This window comes from Drosophila pseudoobscura, chromosome 2, assembly GCF_009870125.1.
Source record: "Drosophila pseudoobscura strain MV-25-SWS-2005 chromosome 2, UCI_Dpse_MV25, whole genome shotgun sequence".
NCBI classification, from domain to species: domain Eukaryota; kingdom Metazoa; phylum Arthropoda; class Insecta; order Diptera; family Drosophilidae; genus Drosophila; species Drosophila pseudoobscura.
In genome coordinates this window covers 17,520,959-17,538,836 of record NC_046679.1, presented here as the reverse complement: position 1 = coordinate 17,538,836, position 17,878 = coordinate 17,520,959, and the positions used below count along the sequence as shown (strand labels likewise).

Here is a 17,878-nt window from a genome sequence, read left to right as displayed (position 1 = left end):
AAGTAATATTATAATATTGGGAGGGAAACTTAGAGTTGGCCAATAGTTTTGGCAAAACCCAATCTCTTCAACCGCCTCAAAGGCCTGGCAGGTAGTAATCGTCTGGCGAGCATACTATGGTGTCTAATTAGCCTGTCACTGTAGGCTGAACTGACTGAAAGAAAGAAAAACACCACTATATGCAGCGCACATACATACATAGTAGATGGGAATTGCGTATTGCAATCAATGACTCGACAATCAATTCATTTTTTCTTTCTTTTTTATTATCAAGTACGATTCATAATTTTGAAAATATGTTTCTCTTCTAGATTATTTTGTGGTCCTGAAAAGGACCGATTGTTTAATTTATGGTTACTTTTGAACAGCAGACTATACTGATTTTCTTAACCGCCGAAACCGTACAGCGTGCGGCCTTGTCTCTTCAGAGCATACACAACATCCATGGCTGTGACTGTCTTCCTCTTGGCATGTTCGGTGTAGGTGACGGCATCACGGATAACGTTTTCCAAAAACACTTTCAGCACTCCACGAGTTTCCTCGTAGATGAGTCCCGAGATACGTTTTACACCGCCACGACGAGCCAAACGGCGGATAGCGGGCTTCGTGATACCCTGGATGTTATCACGCAGAACCTTGCGATGACGCTTAGCGCCTCCCTTTCCCAAGCCTTTGCCACCTTTACCACGACCAGTCATTTTCTTTCACTATGTTGTTTCACTTTACGACACGAAGAACGAATGCCATCCACATTTTGTATCGCTTGTATTTATACAAAACACCATCGAAACACGAGTGAGTCCGAATGATATGTGCATCTCGCTCGTGAAATGAAATAGCATGCTTCGGCAACTCTCTCGTTTCAACCCTCCACCAGAAGAATGCTATATAAGTAAGTTGCGGGATGAGCTATAGATTATTACAAATTCAGACTTTGAAAGTGAATAGTGAAAATGGCCCGTACCAAGCAGACTGCTCGTAAATCGACTGGTGGCAAGGCGCCGCGCAAACAACTGGCTACCAAGGCCGCACGTAAAAGTGCTCCAGCAACCGGAGGCGTGAAGAAACCTCATCGATATCGCCCCGGCACTGTTGCCCTCCGTGAAATCCGTCGCTACCAGAAGAGTACCGAGCTGCTGATCCGCAAACTGCCTTTCCAGCGTTTGGTTCGTGAAATCGCTCAGGATTTCAAAACTGACTTGCGTTTCCAGAGCTCGGCAGTAATGGCACTCCAGGAAGCTAGCGAAGCCTATCTGGTCGGTCTCTTCGAAGATACCAACTTGTGCGCCATCCATGCCAAGCGTGTCACAATCATGCCCAAGGACATCCAACTGGCCAGACGTATCCGTGGCGAGCGTGCTTAAGTTGATATTTCTTCGTCAGGCGCATATAAATTTCATACAAATCGGTCCTTTTCAGGACCACAAAATAATTTCCAATGAGATTTTTTATTTCTGCATACTCGTACTATTTTTTCCAAATAAAATATTTGTAATTTTGTCTTTGCTTTGTGCTAGAGCGTTGGTTTAGATACAAAACAGAATGGGATTGGGAGAATACCGTATACGATCCGTATTAAATGTATAGTTAGACGAATGTTTTGACATCTTCGGGTTTTTCATTAAAGAATTATGCTGATTGTAAGAATTCTAAAAGGGGGACAACATTTGTGTATGGTTAAATTGCGGCGATATATATGTAATTTCTATGTATTTGGGAAACAAAAAATATATTTTTGTTGCGAGGTGACAAACCTATCAGAAACAAACAGCTAGAGCTGCGGAACTAGAATAGAATACAAACCCTTTTAACGTAATTTTAGATTTTTCCAATGACCAATAAATTGCATTTGATATTTTTCGAATCTACTACTGGTATACTCGTATGCAATAAATGGTCGTTATAAATGAAAATATATGAAAATCTTCAACAAAAGTAAATGAAATATGTTCTTAAGATTCGTATAAATTGGTATAGACAATAAAATTTAAGTAAAATTTATTTTTTCGATTTTTACTTTGAGATGAACCTAATTTGTAGTGCTATGTGGGTAAGAAAGTATGTTATTTTTGGGTAAATATTGGCAAAAATGGATCAGAAATAATATAAAATTGAAAATCGTGTTCATTTCCTTAAGAAAAATGGCTTTAAACAATATATTTTTAAACATTTATATTTGTTGACCCCTAAATTCAATGTTGAACATATCCAGAAAGTGGTCTTTTTCTACTCGATAGGGTTATTTTCAAAACGATTTTAAAATACCATACTAAACGATATGTGAATATATGTTTATTGTCTCTTAAAGTAAATTGTTCAAATTTTATGTTTCAAAAAAAAGTTTAGCAAAATGAGCCAGCATTGTTATTTATTAATATCATTGAATCCGAAATATAAGAGTTGGATAACTAGTTGTCAAAGTTTGCACAATTATTAAAAATCGATGATGGACGATATTCACAAAATAAATGATTTACAGTAATATTTGAAATATTTAACAATATGAATCAATGAAAATATATTACAATTATTTAATAGTTATATATAGAAAAGCAAAAATAAGACAGACGTTCAATGAAACTTCTAACAAACAAATCACCATTGCTAAAATCATCTTCGTACTGCCCTTCTACTCGCTTCTCATTCGAACGAGGGACCATAGCCCAGGTCTGCAACGGTGTTTTTTCATTGAAAAGTGTAATTTTGTAAAGAATAATGTCTGATTCTGCAGTTGCAACATCCGCCTCTCCAGTGGCTGCTCCACCAGTGCCAGCGGAGAAGAAGGTGGCCGCCAAAAAGGCATCTGGATCCGCTGCTGCTACTGCAAAGGCAAAGAAGCCCACAGCTCCACCATCGCATCCCCCAACTCAGCAAATGGTTGACGCTTCGATTAAGAGCTTGAAGGAACGTGGCGGCTCATCGCTTTTGGCAATCAAGAAATATATTACTGCCGAATACAAATGCGATGCCCAGAAACTGGCCCCATTTATCAAGAAGTACTTGAAGTCGGCCGTTGCCAATGGAAAGCTGATCCAAACAAAGGGAAAGGGTGCATCTGGTTCGTTCAAGCTGTCGGCTTCCGCCAAAAAGGAGCCCAAGCCAAAGGTTGCATCTGTCGAGAAGAAAGTTAAAAGTAAGAAGGTGGCGTCATCGTCGTCGGCGGCAACCAAGAAGACAGCAAGCCCTAAAAAAGCAGCCGCTGCCGGTGACAAGAAACTAAAGGTGAAGAAGTCAGTCGCCACCAAGAAGACCGCCGAGAAGAAGAAAACTGAGAAGGCAAAGGCTAAGGATGCGAAGAAAACTGGAATCGTGAAGGCGAAGCCAGCAGCGACAAAGGCCAAGTCGAGCCCAGCAAAACCAAAGCCAAAGCCAAAAGCAAAGGCTGTAGCTGCAGCGGCATCTGTCAAGCCCAAGAAGACAACGAAGAAGCCAGCAGCTCCCGCCACTGTAAAGAAGCCGAAAGCCAAGACGACAGCGGCCAAAAAGTAAAGTGTGAAACAGTACACGTTGGTGTACAAGGTCGCATTCGAAATTTTAGATGTATCCGTCTGAAATTGATTTAAACAAGCCCTTTTCAGGGCTACAAAACTATATTCAAAAGAGATACAAATTATCGAGCCTTGTCTTGCATACAGTATATACAGCATACGAGTATGCTACAGATATTTAATATTTAGCATCCAGTTCAAACGTTATTCAAAGACTTATTCGGAATGCATTTTCCCCGAACCGAATCAAATACATACCATACATCAAATATGTACATATGTATGAAAAACCGTTCACACAGACGCTGTATCTCAGAGGTCGGCAATTGAATAAAATTTGTATTGTATTGTGCAAGTTAACGTACCCAATTCCATTGAGCTCTTATACGAGTTGTAAACAATCTTTGGCTTTCCAAAACGAAAACAATTTCAATCTTGGGCCTCCGCCTAATTGATTTCTAAGATGTACAATCTCAAGCGCCCCCGCCGCAATCCCAATCTTTGACACTCGCCTAAATGGAAAACCAATGTTTGCCCACACCCGGCTTCTCATAAACAATCTCACTCCCGGCTTTTTGCAGATCCTGCACTTTAGGCCTTTTACAGTTCTCTCTTTGGATGACGAAATCCAATACTCGGGATGGCGAAATCAATTGAAATGTTTATAGAAAAACGATTCCCGAAAGGGATCAACGAGGCAAAGATCAGAAAGTTCAAATCAGTCTTGATCGAGCAGCGACACCGCAAAGTCTAGATAAATATTAATATCGCGCAATCCCTTGCCCGGAACTCCTTTGTGACCCTCTACTTATATCTATATCAGTGAAGTTAAGTTCGAAGTAAAATAAAAACCTTTTTAAAAACACAATCCGCTGCCGCAGTTGTTTAATTGGCGCCCAACGTGGGGCGACGTTGTATAAAAAACACCGAATGATAAAAGTGTTGCGTCGTGCCGAAACCCGAAGGACAATTAATTAATGGAATAAATCCTTCAAAATTAAAAACGCGGAGTGACTGTGTGATATAGATAAAAAAAAGTGAGATAAAAAGGAAACAAACCGGAGCTTAGGGTGTGCAAAAACAAATACAAATACAAATACAAATACAAATACAAATACAAATACAAATACAAATACAAATACAAATACAAAAACAAAAACAAATACATATACAAATACAAATACCAGGCAATTCGTAAATACAAAAACAACCAAAGAAACCCAAAGTTTAAAAAGAAAAAAAACAAAACCAACAAAACCGACAAAACCAAAATACAAAGAAAGTGAAACGATCAGCGAAGCCAAAGAAGGAAGACCCCCAGAAGACCCAGCTGAGCAAAGAAATTTAAGAAGGAAGACCCGTTCGAAGATCTGCCAAACTAAGAAGGACGACCCCTACCGGATATTTCGTGAGCAAGAGTTGTATTAATAAATATATAAGTTCAATTAGGATATATAAGATTATAAAAAACCTAACATATAAGAAAAATTAAAAGTGGATCAGCTAACTTTAGATTTTGAAAAACTAAAAATGATTAACTCTCAAGCAAGGACCGATCTCACAGCAGATCTGGTCAAACAATTGATAGCACTTCAAATTTCACAAGTTCAAGAGCAAATTGTAAATTTAAAACAACAAATAGAAACTAAATCCGATCAGGTATCGGATTATCAGGCAGAAACAATAGACGAGACAATAAGAGACGACACCACATTAAAGGTAATAGAATCCCTACCAATTTTCAATGGTGGATTAAACCAATATGTAGGATGGAGGGAAGCTGCAGAAACTGCAGTGAAGTTATATAAGAAAGGAAGTAAGCAATATTATATTGCATTAACAATTTTGAGAAACAAAATAACAGGACCAGCACATGACGCACTGACCAACCACGGGACAGTTCTAAATTTTGATGCCATACTTTCACGGCTTGACTTTGTTTACAGTGACAAGAGACCTATTTACATAATAGAACAGGAGTTAAGCGTTCTCCGACAAGGGAACCTTTCAATTATAGATTTCTATAACGAGGTTAACAAGAAAATGACCTTGTTAATAAATAAGACAATAATGACTCACGGAAAGGACAGTGAAATCACCAAAGAATCAAATAAAAAAATTAGAGACAATGCCTTACGCATTTTTGTCACTGGCCTAAACGGCGGCATTGCTGAAATCCTATTTTCATTGAATCCCCCAGATTTACCGAATGCATTAGCAAAGGTACAGGAATTGCAATCTAATAACATTCGGGCCCAATTTGCCTACCAATTCAGCGGTCCCAGAAATTCAGGGAATAATAATTTTAATACCTTAAGATTCAACCAGCGACAATCTAGGACTAACAGTTCACCATTCGACCAAAGAAGGGATTTGCAGAGGAATAACATGTCTTGGGGACAACCCTATTTCTTGGGTAATAAACAACAAAATCAGGCCCCAGAACCAATGGAGGTAGACGAATCGATACAAATCCGGAACCGACAGAACAGCAATCAATTCAGGGGAAATAATAACAATAGAAATTATCGGGAGAATACTAACGGTTATTATAGGAGAAATAATAACAATTATAGCCAAGCCCAGCATTTTAGGGCAAACGTAGTACCGAATAATCAGTCTAACGACAATCAAGCGCAGAAACGAAAGCCAAACGAAATGTCGGAACAACCGGCTAATAAAGCAATGAGAATAAATAACATTGAGGAGGATCATTTTTTAGACCAGCCCCCGAAGTAGGTCTGCCCTACCTAAAAAGAGTAGACAAAAAAATAAACAGAGAACTAAAAGTTTTGATAGATACGGGAGCAACTTCCTGTTATATAAAAAAAGGAATTTACGACAATAAAAAAGAATTACCAATTTATAAGAAAGTCGCTACAGTGAATGGGTTTTCAATAATTAAATATTTCCATAATATAACAATTTTCAACACAAAGCAAGTGTTTTATGAAATAGATGGAATGGAGGCAGATTTACTAATAGGATTTAACCTATTAAAGAAAATCGGAGCGGTTATTGATACAGGAAAGGGGACTTTAAGTTATAAAGACAATGAGGAGAAACTAATATATGACGAGGTCCTTTCTTTAAACAAATTAACCTTTATAGAAGGAAAAACCATCCTTCCGTTGAAGGAATATATAATAAAAAAATATTTTGAAGAAGAAAAAGAAATGAAAAGTGAATCAGTAAACGTAGAAGGAAGTTTATATAGCTTGGGATCAAAAAATCCTGAGCACGCCGACGAAGAATTATCCGTCAATAGTTTGGGATTCAAATATCCTGAACCCGCCGTCGTTGAATTATCCGACATCCAAAGTTTTAATAGTTTGGGATTAAAATATCCTGAGCACGCCGTCGTTGAATTATCCGACATTAAAAGTTCGAATAGTTTGGGATTAAAGAATCCTGAACACGCCGTCGTTGAATTATCCGACAATGAACAATTTAAAAGTTTGGGATGCAAAAATCCTGAACGCGCCGTCGTAGAAATATCCGACATTCAAAATTATGCAAATTCTGAATTGAAAAAAATGAAATTGTATAACACAATAACCTACAAAGAGGACAATTTAGAAAATCTCAGAGAGAAAATGGTATCTATCATCGAAGAAGACCATGCCAATATAAATTTACAGTTACCGTTCAGAACGGATATAAAAGGAGAGATTAACACTGAACACGATACACCGGTATATGGCAAGCAGTATCCATACGCTTATTCGGTTAACGATTTCGTTAATAACGAAATAAGTAAAATGTTAGATGAAGGTATAATCAGACCTAGTAAAAGCCCATATAATTCACCGGTAATAGTAGTACCAAAGAAGGGAGTAAATGAGGACGGAACTCCTAAGCATAGATTAGTAATAGACTTTAAGAAACTTAATGAAAACACCATACCGGATAGATACCCTATGCAAGATCCTTCAGTAATCCTTGCCAATTTAGGTAAAGCGAAATATTTCTCGGCCATTGATTTAGAGTCAGGTTTCTATCAGATTTTAATGAGGGAATCAGATATTGAAAAAACATCTTTTTCCATAAATAACGGCAAATATGAATTTCTAAGAATGCCTATGGGATTGACGAACGCTCCCAGAATTTTCCAAAGGGCAATGGACGATATACTTAGAGAACAAGTTGGGAAAACTTGTCACGTTTATATGGACGATATAATAATATTTTCAAAAACTATAGAACAACATTATAAAGATCTAATTCATATAATTCAGATATTGCAAAACGCTAACATGAAAATTTCACTAGAAAAGTCTAAATTCTTTCAATTGGAAACCAAATTTCTGGGATACATTGTTTCCCAAAATATCATTAAAACAGATCCAGACAAAATCTCCACAATACAAAACTATCCAATTCCTAAAAATATCAGAGAGCTACGTAGCTTCTTAGGACTAACAGGGTATTACAGAAAATTTGTCCGAAATTATGCCACAATTGCCAAACCTTTAACAAAATATCTGAGCGGAGTAAATGGGAAAGTTTCACGAAGGGCATCCAAGAAAACATTAATACAGCTGGATGAACCAGCAATTGGAGCATTTAATAATTTAAAGGACAGTTTAATAGCACATATTGAATTAGTACAACCAGATTACAATAAAAAATTCACATTAACCACAGATGCATCGGACATAGCAATAGGTGCAGTTTTGTCGCAAGATGGGAATCCCATAACATTTATTTCTAAAACTTTAAGTAAAACCGAGCAATTATATGCTACTAATAAAAAAGAATTATTAGCTATTGTATGGGCATTAAAAAATTTGAGAAATTATTTATACGGAGTGAGTGGAATTGAAATACATACAGATCACCAACCTTTGTCCTTTGCAATGTCGCAAAAAAATCCAAATGTTGAAATGAAACGTTGGTATTACTTCATAGAAAGTTTCACACCAAAAATCATTTATAAGCCAGGCTCAACTAACGTAGTAGCGGACGCGTTATCTCGGATTAAAATAAATCATATGACAGATAGTGATGTCGACCAAACAGAATCAGAATCAGACATAAATACTCAGCATTCAGCAGAGAGTAGTTTCGAAAACGTCATTCAAGAGACTAGCAAGCCTCTAAACCAATTTAAACAGCAGCTACTATTAGCGCAAGGGAGATTCACAGTTCATGAGTTAGTAAGAGTTTATGAAAATACCCGACATATTATTGAATTTGATACGGTTGACAATCTGCTAATCATTTTAAAAGAATTTATCCAGCCTCACTTAACCACAGGAATACACTGCACTTTAGAAGATTTATACCTTATCCAAAATAAGCTAAAGGAAAACTTCATAAATAAATTTCTCTTCACGAGAAAGTTCCTTCAAGATGTAGTAAATTCAGAAGATAAAGCTATAATTATAGAAGAAACACATTGCAGAGCCCATAGAGGACTAGACGAAAATTACAAACAAATAACTAAGCTGTATTATTGGCCAAACCTGCACAAAAAATTAAAAGAATATATAAAAAATTGTGAGATCTGTAACAAAAACAAATATCAGAGACATCCTGTAAAAATTCCAATTGGGGAAGCTCCCATTCCAGCAAAAGAAGGAGATCAATTACACTTAGACATATACTATGCCCAAAACCTAACATTCATAACTTGTATAGATTCTTATTCCAAATACTTGGTGGTCAAGGAAATTCAAAGTAAACTAAACATTGAAAATAAGGTAATGGAAATTTTACAACACTTTCCGCTAGCAACATCATTAATGACTGACAACGAACCAAGCTTTACTTCAGCACAATTTAGATCATTCATACAAAGAAGTAACTTAACTATTTATTATGCTGATCCCAGACACAGCACCTCAAATGGTCAGGTAGAAAGGGTACATTCCACACTAACAGAAATAGCGCGGTGCATCAAGGATGAACTAAATCTAACAGATTATTCAGAAATAATAATAAGGGCGGCACTGAAATATAACCTGACGATACATTCAACGACCAATCAAATGCCATATGACATATTGTATAACAAAATAGAACACAAACATAATCCAATATTACTTAAGGAAGCTCAGACCAAAATGCTTAAGATACATAACAAAGATAGAAGAGAAAAAGATTATAAAATAGGAGAAGTAGTCTATGAAAAGAAATTCGGGGAAAGAAATAAACTTCAATCCCGATACAAAAAGCAGGTAGTTAAGGAAAATAGACCGAATAAAATTATAATCAACAATAGAAACAGAATTATACATAAAGATAACATAAAATATTAAATATTTTTTCCAGAAAATGTATGCGAATATACTAATACTGACTTTTGTTATATTGACGACTGCGGAAGTAATTGACTATACGCATAGTGACTATCTATTGCTCAAAGACGACAGAGACGTTTACACTTATGAAACATACGCTGAACTTTTCCATATTACTAATTTGAGTTTTTATAGAGAGATAATTGATAAAGAATCCAAATATGTCAACAAATCAATTAATTCAGACGATGAGTGGGAAATATCAATGGACTTAAGTCTATTAAAATTAATGATTTCAGAATTAGTTCCAAAACGGAAAGAAAGGGGAATAAATGAATTAGGTACCATTTGGAAATGGATAGCAGGCAGCCCTGATCATGACGACTTTTTGAAAATACAAAATAAAGTAATTGAATTAACTGAAAATAATAATAAACAATTTGTAATAAATTCCAAATTTTTCAAAGAAATTGAATTGCTATCAAATTCATTAAAGAATGTCATCTTCAATGAAGAAACGATACTGAGAAAGCATCGTTTAAAATTAATAACTTTTGACCTACTAAATTTAGTTGATACCATAACCCTCTTAAAAGTAAACATTTTCAATACAAAAATTTTAAATAAAAACGAAATAGAGGACATTTATAAGCATGAAAAACATAATGTTGAACTGTCTGATCTGTTGGACATTGCAACGGTTAAAATAATTCGAAATGCAGATTTAATAATCATTTACATAAAATATCCTCAAATTAAAGATATTTGCAAGTTTTACCATGCAAGAGCCATCTCACAAAATGATGGAATGTTAGTTATAAGTGAAAAAGTTTGTGAATGTAAGGAGAAATACTATTTAATGAATAATTTTAAAAGTGAAACTTTTAACAATTACGCACAAATAAATTTAAAGAGTACCTGTTTCACCAATTTACTTAATGGCTTTAAAGCCAACTGCACTAAAAAAAGGGAAAAAAACAAAGAAATAGACATCATTCAGGATGGTGCCATATTAGTTTCAGGCAAAAATATCGTAGACAATACTACTTTGTTAGGATCGTATCTCCTTATATTCAACAACACAATTGTAATAAATAATATAACCCACATAAATGATAAGGGTAAAATTCTAAAATATATATCGCATCATAGATATAGCGATTTTGAATTAGTCGATTATATACAATCGAATGATAAGCAATTTTCTTTTGATAATGTTAATATTTTAAATCCCCTTATAACATTAGGTAATACGGCCTTACCATTAACAACATTATTTTTAATCATTTTGATATTGTTAATGTTATTTTACTTCGGCTATAAATTAACCAAATTTGTACTTATTAAATCAATAAGAATACCGTCAGAGGAAATAGTGGAAAGCAACATTCAAATACTGTCAGAAGAAATTAGAGCTCTATCAGAACTTCAAAATGTATCGGGACGAAACATTTAAGAATGGGGGGAGTTAACGTACCCAATTCCATTGAGCTCTTATACGAGTTGTAAACAATCTTTGGCTTTCCAAAACGAAAACAATTTCAATCTTGGGCCTCCGCCTAATTGATTTCTAAGATGTACAATCTCAAGCGCCCCCGCCGCAATCCCAATCTTTGACACTCGCCTAAATGGAAAACCAATGTTTGCCCACACCCGGCTTCTCATAAACAATCTCACTCCCGGCTTTTTGCAGATCCTGCACTTTAGGCCTTTTACAGTTCTCTCTTTGGATGACGAAATCCAATACTCGGGATGGCGAAATCAATTGAAATGTTTATAGAAAAACGATTCCCGAAAGGGATCAACGAGGCAAAGATCAGAAAGTTCAAATCAGTCTTGATCGAGCAGCGACACCGCAAAGTCTAGATAAATATTAATATCGCGCAATCCCTTGCCCGGAACTCCTTTGTGACCCTCTACTTATATCTATATCAGTGAAGTTAAGTTCGAAGTAAAATAAAAACCTTTTTAAAAACACAATCCGCTGCCGCAGTTGTTTAATTTGCATATATTTCTTGCATATCGATGAAATTATACATAGTATATTGAAAATGGAATTTCTTTGGAAGAACATTTTGTGGCCCTGAAAAGGGCCTTTTTGGGTTTTGTTCGAAACCAATTTACTTGGAGCTGGTGTACTTGGTGACAGCCTTGGTTCCCTCACTAACAGCGTGCTTGGCCAGCTCTCCCGGCAGCAGCAGGCGCACAGCCGTTTGGATTTCCCGACTGGTGATGGTTGAGCGCTTGTTGTAATGAGCCAAGCGAGACGCCTCGGCAGCAATGCGCTCGAAGATGTCATTTACAAAGCTGTTCATGATGCTCATCGCTTTCGACGAAATACCAGTGTCAGGATGGACTTGCTTCAGAACTTTGTAAATATAGATGGCATAGCTCTCCTTCCTCTTGCGCTTCTTCTTCTTGTCGTTCTTGGTAATGTTCTTCTGAGCCTTTCCAGCCTTTTTGGCTGCCTTTCCACTAGTCTTGGGAGGCATTTTTCACTTCACTTTATGTAAAACACTTAATGTGTTTGAACGGACTGGGCTCAGAACCTTATAGTTTTATTCGAGTAGTCTGTTCAGGTTTAACATACATTTCGTAGCGGGCGAAAACCCACCCCTTGGTTGAGCGGTCATGCAGTCGGAAAAGGTATAAATATGGCGTTCTGTGGGGTTGGACAACATTCGTGTGTGAACAGTGAAAAAGAAAAGGAGTCTATTAACATGTCTGGTCGTGGTAAAGGTGGCAAAGTGAAGGGAAAGGCAAAGTCTCGGTCGAACCGTGCTGGTCTTCAGTTCCCTGTGGGTCGTATTCATCGTCTACTTCGCAAGGGCAACTATGCCGAGCGTGTCGGTGCCGGCGCTCCCGTTTACCTGGCAGCCGTGATGGAATACTTGGCCGCTGAAGTTCTCGAGTTGGCTGGCAATGCTGCCCGTGATAACAAGAAGACGAGAATTATCCCTCGCCATCTGCAGCTGGCCATCCGCAACGATGAGGAGTTGAACAAACTGCTCTCAGGCGTCACCATTGCTCAGGGTGGTGTGTTGCCCAACATCCAGGCCGTTCTGCTGCCCAAGAAGACTGAGAAGAAGGCATAAATGCTCCAATAGCAAAAACAATTTACATTCTTGTACAATATATAAACCAAAACGTCCTTTTCAGGACGACCAAACTATGACTAAAGAATTCAGAGAATTTTCATAATTTATTATCATTCATTATTATCAGTTGAAATAAAATGCACATATTTCTGCAGGCCAAACACGCATATTTTTGTTTTTTTTGGTACAGTTACAGAAAGTACAGTTGCGTCCGACTCATCTGAACAACGGATGAAATTCAATGTTTGCTTGCCAAGAAAGAACCCAAATTTTTCCTACCTACCCATGTTTCTACCCAAGTTTATCTACGAGAATACTTTCGACCAAAAAGTGCCCATCTTGGAAAGATGGCTGAACTGACTTTTTTTTTTTTTTATTTATTTATTAAGCGTTGAATCCGTACATTGCATATATCGTATCTTAACAACACAGGTAAATAGTATTATGGAGACCAAACCTATTGCTTTATGCAAGAGGACTTATAGAGATATAATATAGTGTAGTATATAGTAATAATAAAAAAAAAGTAATATTATAATATTGGGAGGGAAACTTAGAGTTGGCCAATAGTTTTGGCAAAACCCAATCTCTTCAACCGCCTCAAAGGCCTGGCAGGTAGTAATCGTCTGGCGAGCATACTATGGTGTCTAATTAGCCTGTCACTGTAGGCTGAACTGACTGAAAGAAAGAAAAACACTACTATATGCAGCGCACATACATACATAGTAGATGGGAATTGCGTATTGCAATCAATGACTCGACAATCAATTCATTTTTTCTTTCTTTTTTATTATCAAGTACGATTCATAATTTTGAAAATATGTTTCTCTTCTAGATTATTTTGTGGTCCTGAAAAGGACCGATTGTTTAATTTATGGTTACTTTTGAACAGCAGACTATACTGATTTTCTTAACCGCCGAAACCGTACAGCGTGCGGCCTTGTCTCTTCAGAGCATACACAACATCCATGGCTGTGACTGTCTTCCTCTTGGCATGTTCGGTGTAGGTGACGGCATCACGGATAACGTTTTCCAAAAACACTTTCAGCACTCCACGAGTTTCCTCGTAGATGAGTCCCGAGATACGTTTTACACCGCCACGACGAGCCAAACGGCGGATAGCGGGCTTCGTGATACCCTGGATGTTATCACGCAGAACCTTGCGATGACGCTTAGCGCCTCCCTTTCCCAAGCCTTTGCCACCTTTACCACGACCAGTCATTTTCTTTCACTATGTTGTTTCACTTTACGACACGAAGAACGAATGCCATCCACATTTTGTATCGCTTGTATTTATACAAAACACCATCGAAACACGAGTGAGTCCGAATGATATGTGCATCTCGCTCGTGAAATGAAATAGCATGCTTCGGCAACTCTCTCGTTTCAACCCTCCACCAGAAGAATGCTATATAAGTAAGTTGCGGGATGAGCTATAGATTATTACAAATTCAGACTTTGAAAGTGAATAGTGAAAATGGCCCGTACCAAGCAGACTGCTCGTAAATCGACTGGTGGCAAGGCGCCGCGCAAACAACTGGCTACCAAGGCCGCACGTAAAAGTGCTCCAGCAACCGGAGGCGTGAAGAAACCTCATCGATATCGCCCCGGCACTGTTGCCCTCCGTGAAATCCGTCGCTACCAGAAGAGTACCGAGCTGCTGATCCGCAAACTGCCTTTCCAGCGTTTGGTTCGTGAAATCGCTCAGGATTTCAAAACTGACTTGCGTTTCCAGAGCTCGGCAGTAATGGCACTCCAGGAAGCTAGCGAAGCCTATCTGGTCGGTCTCTTCGAAGATACCAACTTGTGCGCCATCCATGCCAAGCGTGTCACAATCATGCCCAAGGACATCCAACTGGCCAGACGTATCCGTGGCGAGCGTGCTTAAGTTGATATTTCTTCGTCAGGCGCATATAAATTTCATACAAATCGGTCCTTTTCAGGACCACAAAATAATTTCCAATGAGATTTTTTATTTCTGCATACTCGTACTATTTTTTCCAAATAAAATATTTGTAATTTTGTCTTTGCTTTGTGCTAGAGCGTTGGTTTAGATACAAAACAGAATGGGATTGGGAGAATACCGTATACGATCCGTATTAAATGTATAGTTAGACGAATGTTTTGACATCTTCGGGTTTTTCATTAAAGAATTATGCTGATTGTAAGAATTCTAAAAGGGGGACAACATTTGTGTATGGTTAAATTGCGGCGATATATATGTAATTTCTATGTATTTGGGAAACAAAAAATATATTTTTGTTGCGAGGTGACAAACCTATCAGAAACAAACAGCTAGAGCTGCGGAACTAGAATAGAATACAAACCCTTTTAACGTAATTTTAGATTTTTCCAATGACCAATAAATTGCATTTGATATTTTTCGAATCTACTACTGGTATACTCGTATGCAATAAATGGTCGTTATAAATGAAAATATATGAAAATCTTCAACAAAAGTAAATGAAATATGTTCTTAAGATTCGTATAAATTGGTATAGACAATAAAATTTAAGTAAAATTTATTTTTTCGATTTTTACTTTGAGATGAACTTAATTTGTAGTGCTATGTGGGTAAGAAAGTATGTTATTTTTGGGTAAATATTGGCAAAAATGGATCAGAAATAATATAAATTGAAAATCGTGTTCATTTCCTTAAGAAAAATGGCTTTAAACAATATATTTTTAAACATTTATATTTGTTGACCCCTAAATTCAATGTTGAACATATCCAGAAAGTGGTCTTTTTCTACTCGATAGGGTTATTTTCAAAACGATTTTAAAATACCATACTAAACGATATGTGAATATATGTTTATTGTCTCTTAAAGTAAATTGTTCAAATTTTATGTTTCAAAAAAAAGTTTAGCAAAATGAGCCAGCATTGTTATTTATTAATATCATTGAATCCGAAATATAAGAGTTGGATAACTAGTTGTCAAAGTTTGCACAATTATTAAAAATCGATGATGGACGATATTCACAAAATAAATGATTTACAGTAATATTTGAAATATTTAACAATATGAATCAATGAAAATATATTACAATTATTTAATAGTTATATATAGAAAAGCAAAAATAAGACAGACGTTCAATGAAACTTTTAACAAACAAATCACCATTGCTAAAATCATCTTCGTACTGCCCTTCTACTCGCTTCTCATTCGAACGAGGGACCATAGCCCAGGTCTGCAACGGTGTTTTTCCATTGAAAAGTGTAATTTTGTAAAGAATAATGTCTGATTCTGCAGTTGCAACATCCGCGTCTCCAGTGGCTGCTCCACCAGTTCCAGCGGAGAAGAAGGTGGCCGCCAAAAAGGCATCTGGATCCGCTGCTGCTACTGCAAAGGCAAAGAAGCCCACAGCTCCACCATCGCATCCCCCAACTCAGCAAATGGTTGACGCTTCGATTAAGAGCTTGAAGGAACGTGGCGGCTCATCGCTTTTGGCAATCAAGAAATATATTACTGCCGAATACAAATGCGATGCCCAGAAACTGGCCCCATTTATCAAGAAGTACTTGAAGTCGGCCGTTGCCAATGGAAAGCTGATCCAAACAAAGGGAAAGGGTGCATCTGGTTCGTTCAAGCTGTCGGCTTCCGCCAAAAAGGAGCCCAAGCCAAAGGTTGCATCTGTCGAGAAGAAAGTTAAAAGTAAGAAGGTGGCGTCATCGTCGTCGGCGGCAACCAAGAAGACAGCAAGCCCTAAAAAAGCAGCCGCTGCCGGTGACAAGAAACTAAAGGTGAAGAAGTCAGTCGCCACCAAGAAGACCGCCGAGAAGAAGAAAACTGAGAAGGCAAAGGCTAAGGATGCGAAGAAAACTGGAATCGTGAAGGCGAAGCCAGCAGCGACAAAGGCCAAGTCGAGCCCAGCAAAACCAAAGCCAAAGCCAAAAGCAAAGGCTGTAGCTGCAGCGGCATCTGTCAAGCCCAAGAAGACAACGAAGAAGCCAGCAGCTCCCGCCACTGTAAAGAAGCCGAAAGCCAAGACGACAGCGGCCAAAAAGTAAAGTGTGAAACAGTACACGTTGGTGTACAAGGTCGCATTCGAAATTTTAGATGTATCCGTCTGAAATTGATTTAAACAAGCCCTTTTCAGGGCTACAAAACTATATTCAAAAGAGATACAAATTATCGAGCCTTGTCTTGCATACAGTATATACAGCATACGAGTATGCTACAGATATTTAATATTTAGCATCCAGTTCAAACGTTATTCAAAGACTTATTCGGAATGCATTTTCCCCGAACCGAATCAAATACATACCATACATCAAATATGTACATATGTATGAAAAACCGTTCACACAGACGCTGTATCTCAGAGGTCGGCAATTGAATAAAATTTGTATTGTATTGTGCATATATTTCTTGCATATCGATGAAATTATACATAGTATATTGAAAATGGAATTTCTTTGGAAGAACATTTTGTGGCCCTGAAAAGGGCCTTTTTGGGTTTTGTTCGAAACCAATTTACTTGGAGCTGGTGTACTTGGTGACAGCCTTGGTTCCCTCACTAACAGCGTGCTTGGCCAGCTCTCCCGGCAGCAGCAGGCGCACAGCCGTTTGGATTTCCCGACTGGTGATGGTTGAGCGCTTGTTGTAATGAGCCAAGCGAGACGCCTCGGCAGCAATGCGCTCGAAGATGTCATTTACAAAGCTGTTCATGATGCTCATCGCTTTCGACGAAATACCAGTGTCAGGATGGACTTGCTTCAGAACTTTGTAAATATAGATGGCATAGCTCTCCTTCCTCTTGCGCTTCTTCTTCTTGTCGTTCTTGGTAATGTTCTTCTGAGCCTTTCCAGCCTTTTTGGCTGCCTTTCCACTAGTCTTGGGAGGCATTTTTCACTTCACTTTATGTAAAACACTTAATGTGTTTGAACGGACTGGGCTCAGAACCTTATAGTTTTATTCGAGTAGTCTGTTCAGGTTTAACATACATTTCGTAGCGGGCGAAAACCCACCCCTTGGTTGAGCGGTCATGCAGTCGGAAAAGGTATAAATATGGCGTTCTGTGGGGTTGGACAACATTCGTGTGT

At 37.7% G+C, this 17,878-nt stretch overlaps 9 protein-coding genes and 1 long non-coding RNA gene across 10 annotated transcripts; 6 read left to right on the top strand and 4 right to left on the bottom strand.

Annotated features, from left to right (window-relative positions):
* Positions 1 to 325: 325 nt before the first annotated feature.
* LOC26532710 (histone H4) lies at positions 326 to 773 on the bottom strand. The gene has a single exon (XM_015179654.2). It carries the CDS (start codon positions 696 to 698, stop codon positions 387 to 389), a length of 312 nt encoding a protein of 103 aa, XP_015035140.1. The 5' UTR covers positions 699 to 773; the 3' UTR covers positions 326 to 386.
* A 112-nt stretch (positions 774 to 885) lies between these two features.
* On the top strand, positions 886 to 1,421 carry LOC117183559 (histone H3). The gene has a single exon (XM_033377789.1). It carries the CDS (start codon positions 954 to 956, stop codon positions 1,362 to 1,364), a length of 411 nt encoding a protein of 136 aa, XP_033233680.1. The 5' UTR covers positions 886 to 953; the 3' UTR covers positions 1,365 to 1,421.
* Positions 1,422 to 2,694: 1,273 nt separating this feature from the next.
* On the top strand, positions 2,695 to 3,579 carry LOC26532398 (histone H1-like). The gene has a single exon (XM_015179655.2). It carries the CDS (start codon positions 2,716 to 2,718, stop codon positions 3,487 to 3,489), a length of 774 nt encoding a protein of 257 aa, XP_015035141.1. The 5' UTR covers positions 2,695 to 2,715; the 3' UTR covers positions 3,490 to 3,579.
* Positions 3,580 to 9,034: 5,455 nt separating this feature from the next.
* On the top strand, positions 9,035 to 10,104 carry LOC117183564 (uncharacterized). The gene is made up of 2 exons (XR_004468665.1): positions 9,035 to 9,670; positions 9,765 to 10,104. It is a non-coding gene; the product is annotated as an uncharacterized lncRNA (long non-coding RNA).
* A 1,722-nt stretch (positions 10,105 to 11,826) lies between these two features.
* LOC117183562 (histone H2B) lies at positions 11,827 to 12,286 on the bottom strand. Its single transcript, XM_033377798.1, has one exon. It carries the CDS (start codon positions 12,223 to 12,225, stop codon positions 11,854 to 11,856), a length of 372 nt encoding a protein of 123 aa, XP_033233689.1. The 5' UTR covers positions 12,226 to 12,286; the 3' UTR covers positions 11,827 to 11,853.
* A 147-nt stretch (positions 12,287 to 12,433) lies between these two features.
* LOC117183556 (histone H2A) lies at positions 12,434 to 12,894 on the top strand. The gene has a single exon (XM_033377785.1). It carries the CDS (start codon positions 12,454 to 12,456, stop codon positions 12,826 to 12,828), a length of 375 nt encoding a protein of 124 aa, XP_033233676.1. The 5' UTR covers positions 12,434 to 12,453; the 3' UTR covers positions 12,829 to 12,894.
* A 786-nt stretch (positions 12,895 to 13,680) lies between these two features.
* LOC117183563 (histone H4) lies at positions 13,681 to 14,128 on the bottom strand. The gene has a single exon (XM_033377806.1). It carries the CDS (start codon positions 14,051 to 14,053, stop codon positions 13,742 to 13,744), a length of 312 nt encoding a protein of 103 aa, XP_033233697.1. The 5' UTR covers positions 14,054 to 14,128; the 3' UTR covers positions 13,681 to 13,741.
* Positions 14,129 to 14,240: 112 nt separating this feature from the next.
* LOC117183558 (histone H3) lies at positions 14,241 to 14,775 on the top strand. The gene has a single exon (XM_033377787.1). It carries the CDS (start codon positions 14,309 to 14,311, stop codon positions 14,717 to 14,719), a length of 411 nt encoding a protein of 136 aa, XP_033233678.1. The 5' UTR covers positions 14,241 to 14,308; the 3' UTR covers positions 14,720 to 14,775.
* Positions 14,776 to 16,022: 1,247 nt separating this feature from the next.
* On the top strand, positions 16,023 to 16,933 carry LOC117185630 (histone H1-like). Its single transcript, XM_033385826.1, has one exon. The coding sequence runs from the start codon at positions 16,070 to 16,072 to the stop codon at positions 16,841 to 16,843; it is 774 nt and encodes a 257-aa protein (XP_033241717.1). The 5' UTR covers positions 16,023 to 16,069; the 3' UTR covers positions 16,844 to 16,933.
* Positions 16,934 to 17,282: 349 nt separating this feature from the next.
* LOC6903937 (histone H2B) lies at positions 17,283 to 17,742 on the bottom strand. Its single transcript, XM_002136544.3, has one exon. It carries the CDS (start codon positions 17,679 to 17,681, stop codon positions 17,310 to 17,312), a length of 372 nt encoding a protein of 123 aa, XP_002136580.1. The 5' UTR covers positions 17,682 to 17,742; the 3' UTR covers positions 17,283 to 17,309.
* Positions 17,743 to 17,878: the final 136 nt, after the last annotated feature.

What these genes read in the sequence shown, in the direction of transcription:
- LOC26532710 (XM_015179654.2), bottom strand. Translation starts at nt 698, where the DNA reads ATGACTGGTCGTGGTAAAGGTGGCAAAGGCTTGGGAAAGGGAGGCGCT.
- LOC117183559 (XM_033377789.1), top strand. Translation starts at nt 954, where the DNA reads ATGGCCCGTACCAAGCAGACTGCTCGTAAATCGACTGGTGGCAAGGCG.
- LOC26532398 (XM_015179655.2), top strand. Translation starts at nt 2,716, where the DNA reads ATGTCTGATTCTGCAGTTGCAACATCCGCCTCTCCAGTGGCTGCTCCA.
- LOC117183562 (XM_033377798.1), bottom strand. Translation starts at nt 12,225, where the DNA reads ATGCCTCCCAAGACTAGTGGAAAGGCAGCCAAAAAGGCTGGAAAGGCT.
- LOC117183556 (XM_033377785.1), top strand. Translation starts at nt 12,454, where the DNA reads ATGTCTGGTCGTGGTAAAGGTGGCAAAGTGAAGGGAAAGGCAAAGTCT.
- LOC117183563 (XM_033377806.1), bottom strand. Translation starts at nt 14,053, where the DNA reads ATGACTGGTCGTGGTAAAGGTGGCAAAGGCTTGGGAAAGGGAGGCGCT.
- LOC117183558 (XM_033377787.1), top strand. Translation starts at nt 14,309, where the DNA reads ATGGCCCGTACCAAGCAGACTGCTCGTAAATCGACTGGTGGCAAGGCG.
- LOC117185630 (XM_033385826.1), top strand. Translation starts at nt 16,070, where the DNA reads ATGTCTGATTCTGCAGTTGCAACATCCGCGTCTCCAGTGGCTGCTCCA.
- LOC6903937 (XM_002136544.3), bottom strand. Translation starts at nt 17,681, where the DNA reads ATGCCTCCCAAGACTAGTGGAAAGGCAGCCAAAAAGGCTGGAAAGGCT.